General features: G+C 40.8%; 1 protein-coding gene across 1 annotated transcript in view; it reads left to right on the top strand.

Annotated features, from left to right (window-relative positions):
* HTT (huntingtin) overlaps positions 1 to 12,906 on the top strand; it is a 73,468-nt gene that overhangs the window by 18,607 nt on the left and 41,955 nt on the right. The window contains exons 11-26 of the mRNA XM_054172338.1: positions 775 to 855; positions 1,273 to 1,637; positions 2,468 to 2,591; positions 2,890 to 3,008; positions 4,164 to 4,275; positions 5,033 to 5,173; positions 5,774 to 5,932; positions 6,034 to 6,131; positions 7,033 to 7,172; positions 8,317 to 8,380; positions 8,835 to 8,935; positions 9,491 to 9,637; positions 10,859 to 10,979; positions 11,176 to 11,252; positions 12,031 to 12,182; positions 12,611 to 12,813. Of these exons, the coding sequence (XP_054028313.1) occupies positions 775 to 855; positions 1,273 to 1,637; positions 2,468 to 2,591; positions 2,890 to 3,008; positions 4,164 to 4,275; positions 5,033 to 5,173; positions 5,774 to 5,932; positions 6,034 to 6,131; positions 7,033 to 7,172; positions 8,317 to 8,380; positions 8,835 to 8,935; positions 9,491 to 9,637; positions 10,859 to 10,979; positions 11,176 to 11,252; positions 12,031 to 12,182; positions 12,611 to 12,813 (2,204 nt within the window). The remainder of the gene's footprint in view (positions 1 to 774; positions 856 to 1,272; positions 1,638 to 2,467; positions 2,592 to 2,889; positions 3,009 to 4,163; positions 4,276 to 5,032; positions 5,174 to 5,773; positions 5,933 to 6,033; positions 6,132 to 7,032; positions 7,173 to 8,316; positions 8,381 to 8,834; positions 8,936 to 9,490; positions 9,638 to 10,858; positions 10,980 to 11,175; positions 11,253 to 12,030; positions 12,183 to 12,610; positions 12,814 to 12,906) is intronic.

Here is a 12,906-nt window from a genome sequence, read left to right as displayed (position 1 = left end):
GGCAGTGTGCATCTGCAGGTATCTTTCTTTTTCCACTGCCTCTGTTTTAAACAGATACTACTCTGTGAGTAAGAGACTGCCATGATAATTGTATTAGGTTATATGTGGTTCTCATTTTTCCTGTGGCAAAAGCCCCTCTGAAGATTTTTGCCTCACTTGTCCCTGGGATCTTAATGGCTGTTGTCCATGGTTCATCATCCTGGCCCACTAATATTGTCTTGGGCTTCTAGTCTGTGCTGCTCTTCCCCCTAGGCATTTTCCATTCTGTTGTCGCTGGAGTTCCATGCCCCAAGCTACAAGTAGCATTTGATAGTTTTCCTAGCCTTAAGGAGGAAGAGGTTATTTATTCTGTTTCTTGTGATGCTTCAATCTCTTTCTGTGCTCTGGGCAGGCATCCAGATGCTAGGTGTCCACTGCTTAGCAGTAGGGCATACTTGATGGAATTAGTGAGATCTTCAACAAAGGCCACAAAAATAAACTGGAAGGAATAATGTTGTAGGTAACTTCCTGAATGGTTACACTGTTCAATAAAATGATTTATCTGTGTGTTTCCTTGTCACTGCTGTTTCTCTGCTGTTCAGATAGTGAGGAGATGGGTGCTCACTTTCCTCATTCCTTCCTCTTTTCCTTCTATTATTTGTCATAGCCTTGAAAAGTTCTTTGGATATACCTTTAAAAAACAGATTTCACATCTAACTGACTTCAGCTGTTCAGCATTTCAAGTTTCCTGTCATTTTGGAAACCTCTAAAGGTTTTTCTTACACAATTTTTCAGGTAAAATACTTCTTGGTGAAGAAGAAGGTTTGGAGGATGATGCTGAAACACGGTCAGATGTCAGTGCTGCATCCTTTGCAGGTAGCTGCCTTTCCCTTCAGCAGTGCAATCAAGCTGTGTTACTATTCACTACAAATCCATTCTTTTATTGCCCTGTGTGAAAAATAAACACAATGTGTTATGGTGACTAGGAAGTGGATGAGCACTCAAAAGACCTGCTAACAAAACTGGAACTGTAAATGCTTCTGGCTATAAACCTAACACCTAAGAAAGTTGGCTGCATATATCTTTTTTTCATGCATAGACTGTGAATAGTGAGCTAATGGAAGAGATGGAATGGCATCTTAGAGATGCTTCTTTCAATACCTGTAGTTTAATTCTTTAGTTACACACTTTCCTTATCCTACTTCAGTGTGTGGCTTAGTATGTGATGTCCTTGTTAAGCATGAAACACCAGTTGAAGCACTTGGTTGACTCATAAATGTCTCTGTTTTGCAGCTTCTGTGAAGGGTGAGATAAGCAGTGAGCTAGCTTCTTCATCAGGTGTCTCGACAGCTGGGTCAGTGGGGAGTTCAGCTGCTGACCCTACTGGACATGATATCATTACTGAGCAGCCACGATCTCAACATACGTTGCAGTCGGACTCTGTGGAGCTGGCAAGCTGTGACCTGACAAGCACAGCTACCGAAGGGGAGGAAGAGGATGTGCTTAGTCGAAGCTCCAGCCAGATCAGTGCTGTGCAGTCAGATCCCACTATGGACTTGAATGATGGTACACAGGCTTCCTCACCAATTAGTGATAGCTCTCAGACTACTACAGAAGGTCCTGACTCTGCCGTAACCCCTTCGGACAGTTCCGAAATTGTAAGTGTGCAGCGGGCAGAGGGGGGATCCCCTTCTACTGAGGGGCCAGACATATCTCAGAGCTCTTCCATGGAGGGCCCAGACTTGGATTCATCTCCTTACTCGTCTTCTACTTTTCCATCCTCAGCTAGTAACGGTGGAAAGGTCAGCAACTCACAGCTCTATTGGAGAGCTTGACCTCCTTTTAACACTTTCACTTCAGCAGTAGTTAAAAACTGCAAAGCTGTAATGGGTCTGTTCACTGAAGAGGTCATGTGAAGGCATTAAGAGATTGTCACTCACTGAAAGAATGTCAACCTCACAGTCTTGACATAAATATATCCTCTTAGTAGCATGTAAAAAGGTGTAGCATGTACACCTTTACGTAGGTGTAGTAATAATTGTTTTGGTGCAGCAGGAGTACTGGAAGTGTTAAAGGGTGAGCAGTCTGTTTGGAATGAGAGAAGTACTTTTGGAACCTAATGCTTCACTTCATTGTCTTCTGCCTGTGCTTTCACTTGGCAACACAAGAGCTAGAGGGGCACTTGTGCTTGGGATCAGGGAGCAAGAAGAGCTGCAGGGGAGGCAATGCACCACATGCTTGACTTTCTTACTGTCAATATCCAAATTCATGGTTCAAGTTGGACACTGTTAGATGTGACTGTGGCCTCTAGTAGGCCAAATGCTGGAGGAGGAGGGGAACTGCTCTGGGGCCTGCATGCAGCTGTATGCAAATATTTATCAGGCTCATATTTGCTTTTAAATTACTTTGAGATTACTAACACTGCATGTTTGAGATTGAGTATTGTGTTAAGATGAGTTATTTTAAGTCCTCTCCTTGCACTGTGTAGGTTTTGGAGGGTGCTGAAGGACAGTATTCTGGAATGCAAATTGGACAGCTGCAGGATGAGGAAGATGAGGCTGCAAATATTCTCCAAGATGATTCATCAGAGTCTTTCAGAAATTCTTCTATTGGTATGTTGATGAATAGGGGGTGGGAGGGGAACAGGTAAACCCAGAACTGATGACACCTTTAAGGCAGGTGTTCTAGGTGCATCTGCTGTCTTAACTTCCAAGGGACTGAAGACTCCCATAATGGATATGAAAACCAAAACAACTAGACTGAAATGTAAAATTAGGAATATGTTTCAGCACTTCTACTCAATCACTTGTTTTGATCACTGCTAATTTATTTTTCATGTTTGTATAATTAAGTTAAAGTGCTTTTAATTTGCATCTGAAATGGTATTTCATGAATTGCCTTTTTCTGAAGCTCTTCAACAGCCCCACCTGTTGAAAACCACCAGCCATAGTAGGCAGCCTTCAGACAGCAGCGTAGATAGATTTCCAGCAAAGGAAGATGCAGCAGAGCCTGGTGATCATGAGAACAAGGTGAGAAGTAGTCACAGTGGTCTGGTTTCAGGTTTAAAACCACCTAATAAACTTCCCGCTATGATTGTGTTGATGATGTAAATCAGTGGTGAATGTGGATAGTCTGTGTGCTTGGTGTGCTTCATTACAGGTCAAATGGGAAGAAAGAACAGGAAGGAATTCTTCCCTGTGAGGGTGGTGAGGTGCTGAACAGGTTGCCTAGAGAACCTGTGGAGTCTGTAGGCCTGGCAGTGCTCTGTCCAACCTGACTTTGGGTCTTGAGCAATCTGATCTAGTACGAGGTGTCCCTGCCCATAGCAGGGAGGTTGAAACTAGGAGGTCTTTAAGATCTTGCCTAACCCAAACCTTTCTAGGATTCTATGAAAATAGCTAAGGTTGAATAGTAAATCTGAGTTACAGCCTGAATTTCATTTAAGATAAGTGTAGATGTCTCAAATGCAATCACCAGTAAAGCTTTCACAGACCACAAACTCCTTTTGTCTGAAATATCTCAGGGCTGATTGGTAGCTCCTCAGTAGTCACTGTGTCTTACTCTTTGACCCTCTCTTTCTAAAGGAATACTCAGGCCATTCTAACCACAGGTTACTGATTACCTTTTGGGTGTTTTAGGAATTTAGCCTGGGGCCTTATTCTGAGCTGGGACAAAAGGAGTTTCATTTGTGGCAGGCAGTGTTAGGTTAGTTTGGGCTTCTGGGGGGGGAGCTCTAAAGGTGAAACCACAAAAGGTTGTCAGCCTTTTTTGGGAGACAACTTAGGAATGACTTGCTTCTTATAGAAAGGTTCCAGACATAATGTTTTGGTGACAAAGTGATTTATCAGGGTCCTTGAGATGCATACAGCCAGTCTAGGTAATTTAAAAAACCCCAACACTACAGGATGATTGTTGTTCCTGTGATAAAAGTAAGGTAATTCTGTTACTGGCTACAAACTTGCCAAAAGCATTGGTGGGCTGACAGTTGGGCTTGATGACCTTGGAGGTCTTTTCCAACCTGAATGATTCTATGACTACATTTAAAGGCCTTTGAAATACCTATTAAACACACTTCGTATTGCATCCTTTATACATTTGTGGAATGTGCAGTAATACTAAATCTTGGTTTTGTGTCAGTTGTAGATCAATTTTTATCTCTGTAAATTGTGATTTGTCTTCAATAGCCCTCCAGGGTAAAGGGAGACATAGGTCACTACACCGATGGAAACTCCGCTCCTTTAGTGCACTGCGTTAGACTTTTGTCAGCCTCTTTTCTGCTTACTGGGGAGAAAGGAGGTAAGTTTCTGCTCCAAGACTCATTGGTTCTTTGTGTCTGTCAGTGTATAAAGCTGGAAGTGTGATCAGTTTACTCTCTGGTTTTAAATCTTTATTGGAGACTTCAGGGGTGGGTTTTTTTGTCTGAAAAAGTCCTGGCTTTAAACTTTATAGGATTAAAGGAACTGCGAGTGTTACCATTTTTCATGTGTTTTTTCTTGTGTGAGGATCAAAGTGATTGTTAGAGGAGGCTGTTTGGGCTCAAAAGAGGAGTTATTTACCTTTTCAGCATCATAATGATATGTCAGGGGAGATTTTCCAGAAAGCTTCTAGTGCTGCTTCCATTTTTTTGTGTCTGTGTGCCATGGTCTAGTCATGAGGTCTGTGGTGACAGGTTGGACTCGAAGATCCTTGAGGTCTCTTCCAACCTTGGTGATACTGTGATTATATGTGACCAAAGTGAGCATTTAAGATCTTCTTTTCTTTGTCTAAACTGCTATTTGTGCATGTGCTCTAGGAAGGACAGTGTAGTTGCTGTATTCTCAGCAATGAAGACTTGAGTTGGAAGTGTGTATGGGTTCTTGGTTGTTTTTTTTCCTTTAAGTAAAAAAGCCATGTATAACTGCTTCCTCTGATAAACTGGAACTACTTGCTCTGCCTTCATGTTTTCTGTGTCTTGGCTAAGCTGTTTGTATCATGCAGAGTTACTAATTAACTTCAAAAAAATTCAGCAAGCTATTAATTACCTTATTTAACTATTTATTTTTCTTCCCTCCAGCTTTAGTTCCTGACAGAGATGTGAGAGTCAGTGTAAAAGCCCTGGCAGTGAGTTGTGTTGGAGCAGCCATTGTGCTTCACCCTGAGTCTTTCTTCAGCAAACTGTATAAAACACCCCTTGAAACAATGGGAGAAGAGTATGGTATGTGGCAGTACACATATTCCACTTTCACAGGTCTGCTTGGGTTTGTCAGATAAATCCAGTTTAGTATTTGCAAACAAATATTGCATCAACTGGAATGAACATGCTGTGCACAGTGGTAGTGAGATTTATGAGTGAAGTTTCAGGGCATGAATTTGTACAGCTTCTGACAAGTTGTTCAGTACAACTGCTTAATAGAAGTGGTTTGTTTCTCTTATAAATGGCTTCCAATTAATTTCTGGTCATCTTATAGATGATTTATGAGCCATTAGGTCTCATCAGCAGAGACTTGGGAGTATTCAGCTTTCTTTATATTGATCCTGGCAAAGGTGGAGTGTTGACCAAAACTTTTCTTAGGTTCCCCCCAGGCATTTTGTGTACAATTGAAATAAATCCCTGGTGTTTTCATGTGTGGTGATTGGTCTGGATGGTTTGATGGTTTGTAGATTACATGCAAGGGATCTCTGAAAGGTAGAAGTAAGGCAGTCCTATTGTGCATGTGGTGGCACTGATTGGTACCTCTACTGAAACATTTGTAGGGATCAGTTAAGTCTGAGACTAGTATTTTTAAAATAAAGTAGCTGTAACTTATTTTCTTAGAGGAGCAGTATGTGTCAGATATTCTGAACTACATTGACCATGGAGATCCCCAGATCAGAGGAGCTACTGCCATTCTGTGTGGAACAATTATCAACTCCATTCTAATTAAGTCCCGATTTGATGTGGAAAAATGGCTGATCAATGTCAGAAGCTCAACAGGTAACAATTTGTTTATAAGGGGGGTCTTCTTGTTTTTAACATAACCACAATTCTCTTCTGTTCCATTGCTCTAATTGATTTGTTTTTATTGTTGTTGTTAGGAAATCTCTTTTCCTTGGTAGACTGCATACCTCTGTTGCAGAAAACGCTGAAGGATGAGTCCTCTGTTACTTGCAAACTGGCTTGTACAGCTGTGAGGGTAAGCAGAGGGAGTTGTTTATTTGCACCACCACAGATCACAGGGATGTTATTCATTCACTGGGATCATGCTGTGCTCAGGTGTATAAACATGGAGCAAAAAGAAGACTTCTTCCCTACAAACTTTGTAGTAAAAAAAAAAAAAAAAGAATTCAGTCACAGAAATAGAGGAACAAACAGCTGGAAAATAATTATGTTGGTTAGATTGTGTGGCAGTATAATTTAACCATGATTTTTCTAGTCAGAAATCAACTGATCTGAGTTGTAATGTTACATTAACAGTGCAGGATGAGATTGCAGAAAAGATATCTTGCCTAAACAAGGAAGTGTGAATGTGTAATACCTGCTCATAGCCTGTGTTTAGAGACCAAAACATGAAATTTGAGGTCCGGCCAGTGAAGTAGGGAATGTCTTCTGGCATTATAATTTTAAGTGAGGAAAGTCTCAGGAAAGTAAGATTTTTCAAATGGGTTGAAAGATCCATCAGACAGTAGAGACTGTATTTGTGGGTAGAGCTGGATTTGTGAGTGGAACTTGGAGCAGGTGAATTTTCTTTCTGTAATACCATCTGTGAAAGGTGCTCCTGGGAACTGGTTTTGAACCGATCAGACTATAGTGCTTGTGGTGTTTAAGCCCTATGAGTTTTAAACCTTGTTCTTTGGAGGATTGTCCTCTGAGAACCTCTGAGGTTTGTGTTCCTCTCCAGAGTTTAAATTCAGTTTTAGTAGTTCAGATGGAGCTGGTGTCCTAGCCTTGCAAACTGCCAAGCTTCTGCACTTTCTCCTGGCTCTTAAATGATTAACTTACAAATAAAACAGATATTTATGGTCACTTACATACTTTGAGTCAGAAAACCCCTTCTGTAGTGTAACTAAAAGTTGGTTTTACTTTTTTCTTCCCAGCATTGCATCATGAGTTTATGTAACAGTAGTTACAGTGAACTAGGTTTACAATTAATAGTTGACCTCCTCACTCTAAAGAACAGCTCCTATTGGCTGGTAAGGACAGAACTTCTGGAAACACTGGCAGAGGTGGACTTCCGGTAAGTGTTGTGTTTCTTCTGTGACACTGAGTTTCATAAAACTACTTCAGACCAATCATTCCTATAAGGAATGTATGAATGTCTTTGTCAAGCTACCATTGACTTCACTGCCAAGCTCAATCCTAGTAACACTCCATAGGAGTTTCTAATTCACTGGTCTGTTTTATCAAGTCTTCTGTAAATCTGTGGTCAGAAAGAGACCAGATAATCTGGAAGCTAACTTAGTTTTTATGTCCACTTGAGTGTGTTTTTAAAGGAGGAGTCCCTGCCTTGTTTTCCATTATCACCAGCTGCCTTCTGTTGCTGTTTCTGTTATACTGAAAGGAGCATGGCTTTACTTGCTCTATTTGCATTCTCTCATTCTCTACAGCTTCTTTCAAGCTGAAAACCAAGAGATATTTGTATGAAAACTCTCAAGTTATCCTTAGTCACACAGAATGGGACTGTTTCTGAGCAGCTGTAGTTGGATTGTTACTATCTTTCAAACAGTCTTCACTTTTTTCCCCCATGCATGGGGGATAAATACTATTACAATCACTTCTTTTTTTTTTTTTTTTTAAGGAAATTAATTCTTCTGTTACACTGGCCAGTTAGTTCAGCAGGTAGCTTAACTACCTTACTGATGGGCTGAAGAAGCTAAGGTCATTCAGCCTTGAGAAGAGAAGACTCTGGGGTGACCTTAGAGCTGCCTTCTGATACGTGAAAGGATCCTACAGGAAGGCTGCAAAGGGACTTTTCATAAGGGTTTTGAGAGTCAGGGCAAGGGGGAATGGGTTGAAGCTGAGGGAGAACAGGGTTAGACATGATCTTAGGAAGAAGTTCTTCAGTATGAGGGTGGTGGAACTCTGGAATAGGTTTCCCTGGGAGGTTGTGGATGTCTCCTCCCTGGCGTTGTTCAAGGCCAGGTTGGATGAGGCCTTGAGCAGTTGAGAGGCGTCCCTGCCCATGGTGGGGAGGTTGGAATAGATGATCTGTGAGGTCCTTTCCAACCTGAGCCATTCTCTGATTCTAAATGTAGCAAAGAATGTGCTTGCTTTTTCCATTTTCCCTGTCATAGTGTCTTTAAACAGATCCCTCAGAGCACTGGAAGGAAAGACAACATTTAATCTTAACTCATGTACTCTTAAATTCTTTTTTACCTCAGGCTAGTCAGCTTCTTGGAAGGAAAAACTGAGAGTTTGCACAGAGGTATTCATCATTATACTGGTGTAAGTAAATTATTCAATCAGTATATTTGGTTTGGGATTAAGGTACCAGTGCAATTTCAAAGACTTAATGTTTAAATTCTGTCAAGACTGATGGGTGGTGTATGTTTTGTTTAAGTAGGGTCATCTTCTGAGACTTGTTACAGTCTCAGGAAAGAAACTTTACTACTGAGATTCAGGATCTTGGTGGCCTCCAGTGTGTGTAGTACACACTGTGAGTTTTGTTGGGTTTTGGTTGTGTTGGGTTTTTTTGTTTGTCTGGGGGCTTTGTGTTCTTTTTTGGTTTTATACTCCAAAAAGCCTTGATGCATTTACCAGTGTATCTGGCAGTGCTAAGGTAAAGCTTGTGTTACAGACTTGTACAACAGATCAAATCTCACTTGTTAACTCTCTCTTAACAATTCAGTCAAGTGATGAAAATGTTCAACGAACTTTACTGTGCCAACTTATTTTCTAGCTACTAAAACTTCAGGAGAGGGTGCTTAATAATGTTGTAATATGTCTGCTTGGAGATGAAGATCCCAGAGTGAGACACATAGCTGCAGCTTCATTAATTAGGTATTTATGGTTTGCTGATTGCTTGGGTTTTTTGTAGAACAATCTGGAAGTTTTTCTGTATCTTCATCTTGACTTAGTGACAGCAGGGGTGTTAAGGTTAGAAAAGACTGAACTGGCCAAGAAAGCTGCTAGGTGCTTGCAGAAGCCATTAGAGGTACTGTCAGTGAAATGACAAAAAACCATATGTATCAAAGTTTTGGACTGTTTTCTAAGTTGAAAATGTTCTTCAGGAGGACTGAATCTTACGGTCTTAAGCTTTGCTGCAAAGAAATCAGATGGTGAAAAAATTTCCTTTCAGGTAGAAATGAGTTTTCAGTTTACACAGTTCCTTTGTCCTGATTCGAGCTGCTTCATTATAATGAAGAGCAGCTGTATAAAGATGCATTAAACTTAAAAATATGGGGTTTAGTATCAACTTCTATTTACAATTTGACATGTGCAATCGCTGTCTGCAGCTTTCTGAACTGTGTGTTAAATGTATTTTGGATGTACTTTAAATTGTGTATTAAATAACTCCTGACTAATGCTTTTTCCTCTTTGCCCATTTCTGTTAAGGCTTGTTCCAAAGCTGTTCTATAACTGTGATCAAGGGCAGGCTGATCCAGTTGTGGCAGTAGCAAGAGACCAAAGCAGTGTTTACCTGAAACTACTCATGCATGAAACTCAGCCTCCATCTCACTTTGCAGTTAGCACTATCACCAGGTGAGTTCTGTGCCTTACCTTGCTTAAGAGGAATGTGGACCCACATTTCAATTTGTAATGCCTAAAGCAGCAGTTAAATCCTGCAAATCTGTCTGCTTGTGGATTCTTTTTTCCAGTCTGCAGGAACATCTGTGGTAGCTTTAGGCTCTAGAGAAACAGGCTCATGTTTAAAGAAAAGCCAAAGTGTTGAGCTACTAGTTGATGTGCTCACACACTGATCCTAGGGAAATCATTGTTGTGTGATGAACTTCATCTTCCCTTCATCCTGATGTCAACCTGTTTGTCCATTAAATTGCACAAGGTCAGCTTTGCAAGATAATCACACGCACATGATTGTTCTTCAGGTGTGTTGGTCAGGGTTTATAACTCCTCACATCCTCTTTCATGATTGTGGTTGCAGTCTGTACTGCCTGTGTAATTCAAAGACAAATTCTAATTTTCATAGAATCCTAGAATGGTTTGGGTTGGAAGGGACCTTCAATATTATCTGGTTCCAACCTCCTGCCATAGGCAGGGGCACCTCCTTCTGGCACAGCTTGCCCAAGGCCCCATCCAGCCAGGCTTTGAATACTATTTTGATAGTGTGATCACTATCAAAAGAAATCACACTATTGTGATAGTAAGATCTTGTTGCTGTGTCTTTGCTGCCAACTACACCACCCTGAACTCTTTCCTTTAGGTGTCTTGCCACACAGACAGGATGACTGGTATATCCTTATGGGCTCTTCTATTAATTTGTCATACATGTTTTTAGTTTTTACACCTTTTCCATACGTGATCTTTATTGTGTCACTCAAATTATATACTGTAGTAAGGCAACAGTGGAACTTTGTGGACACTGTATTATTTCAGACATAAAATAGTTATATTTTACAGCAGTAGTCCAGAGTTTGTCAACATGCAAAAGTGTTAGATGATTTGAGCAAAATCAAAGGTTGATGTTAAATTGAGGGCGATTTCCAGACACCAATAGATGAACTCTCAATACCTAACTAATTTCTGCTTGCTGTCAAAGGGATTTGAGTCATAAATTAAATTGCTGTTATTACTACAGAAGCAAAAATAGGAAAATAATAATAATGTGCTACTTAGAGGGTTCTCAGAGTTTGTGTTTTATAAGCAGGCTACAAAATAAGTAATAATCATTTAAGCCACAAGCACTTTTGATGGAGTTGATTGCTTTAAGTACATGTTTCAGTGCTGTAAACATTCCTGTTTCAGAACATACAGAGGTTACAACATGGTGCAAAGTCCAACAGATGTTACTATGGAAAACAACCTCTCAAGGGTTATTGCAGCCATTTCCCATGCCTTGACAATATCTACTACGAGAGCACTTACGGTGAGTTTTCTTAGTCACTGTAGTGGCAGCTGACTTTCTTTTCTCTTTTTTCCCCTTGCTTTATTTTGACCTATATCTGCAGCTTTGGTGCTGTGCCAATGGCAGTAGCTATATATTTAATTCTCACACGTGAAACACTCTGTTGTTCTCTTGGTCAGTGATGAAACTGATTCAATTCTTGATGCTGACTTTTCAGTTTGGCTGCTGTGAAGCTTTGTGTCTTCTCTCCACAACATTTCCAGTCTGCACCTGGAGTGTGGGATGGCACTGTGGGTATGTTCCTTCATTTGTTATTCAACCTGCTGAAATTGGTGTTTGCCAAACAGAAGTGCACCTGTTTAGGTATGGGAAGTCCTGGTTTAGAGGCAATGCTGGTTAGCTGATCTTACCAGTTATACAGAAAAACAGAACATCAGGTTGAGAGGCGTCCCTGCCCACGGTGGGGAGGTTGGAGTAGATGATCTCTGAGGTCCCTTCCAACCTAAGCAATTCTAGGATTTTGAGAAACACCTTGGGTGATCTCTGCTTGCTCTTTTGGAAACTTCAGGCTTGTGGAAAAATCTGATTTTGAGATTATCTTGAAGGTATGGAATGCAGCAGCAAATTGCAGTCTTGGATAGAGTCCACCCGTCAGTCTCAGTGATGGTGGTGGATTACAGTTGCTTAATTCTTGTCACTCGCAAGCAGTGTCTCGGTATATTGCAGTACTTCAGTTTGTTTCCCACCCCTACTCTGCATATGTGCAACTGGAGGTGATGAGCAGTTAAATACATAATTCTTCACTTTAGCAGTAGATGTCACTAGCAGCTTGGAATTTTGCTATTTCAAAAAGAAAAAGTAGCAGCTCTTCAAGAAGACGAAAGTATGGTCAGGTCTCTGCTGCAAATTGCTTTAGGTCCTTCTTGCATTAAATGCAGGGGGGTTTTCTGTAGCACTCCTGTATTTATTTTTTTAGGTTAGGAGTATACTTAACTATTAGTTTTCTTAAAGCTTTAATCTTGCCACAAAGGAGGGGGAAAAAAGTCATGACATTCCAAAATTAAACTTCCAGTGTTTCCCAGCCAAGTCCTTCAGACGAAGCTCAGAGGGGTTGCACCATTGGAATGGCTGGCATGGTCCTGTCTCTCCTCTCATCGGCATGGTTTCCACTGGACCTCTCTGCACATCAGGATGCTTTGATTTTGACTGGAAACTTGCTTGCAGGTAAGGCAGAACAAGAAAAGTAGGATCATCCTGCTATTTTTGCCATGAGCATCAGAATGCCTGTTTCTCACCCAACAAAATGTTTGCAAGATTGAACAGTGGAAATAAGGGACTTCTTGCACCCAGGAGGTTTGGAAGGATGCTGCTTCCAAGTTGCAGATGTCCTCTAGATGCCAAAGAGAAGGTGCATCATGCTTGATACAGGCTGGGTACAAAAAATTAACTCTTTTTGTTCAAAATTTTGCACCTACCTCTGAGTTTGAACACAGAGACTCTTTATTTTCTACTTGAATTTCTCTTCATTCAGAGATGATAACTATATAGACCTCTAAAATGTTCTGATTCATATGGAGATCATGCCACTAAAATATATGCTAACTCCAAGTTTTTGTTTCCTTTTTGTTGACATAATGTGATTATCCTTGCAGCAAGTGCTCCCAAGTGCTTAAAGAATCCCTGGAGTGCTGAAGATGATTCCACCCAAGGTGCTGCAAAGCAGGAAGAACCTTGGCCAGCTCTGGCAGATCGAACTCTTGTTACTTTAGTAGAACAGCTCTTTTCTCACCTGCTGAAAGTCATTAATATTTGTGCACATGTCATGGATGATGTTGCTCCTGGCCCTGCAGTAAAGGTATGTATTAAAAATAAATAAATAAAAGTGTGTTTCTTAAGTACTTTTGTGAGCCAAGGCCTGTTCACATTTTAGATCTGAACAGGTAATTCT

Source organism: Dryobates pubescens, chromosome 23 (assembly GCF_014839835.1).
Source record: "Dryobates pubescens isolate bDryPub1 chromosome 23, bDryPub1.pri, whole genome shotgun sequence".
Taxonomy (NCBI): domain Eukaryota; kingdom Metazoa; phylum Chordata; class Aves; order Piciformes; family Picidae; genus Dryobates; species Dryobates pubescens.
Note: the sequence above shows the minus strand (reverse complement) of the source record. Positions and strands in the feature narration are given on the sequence as shown.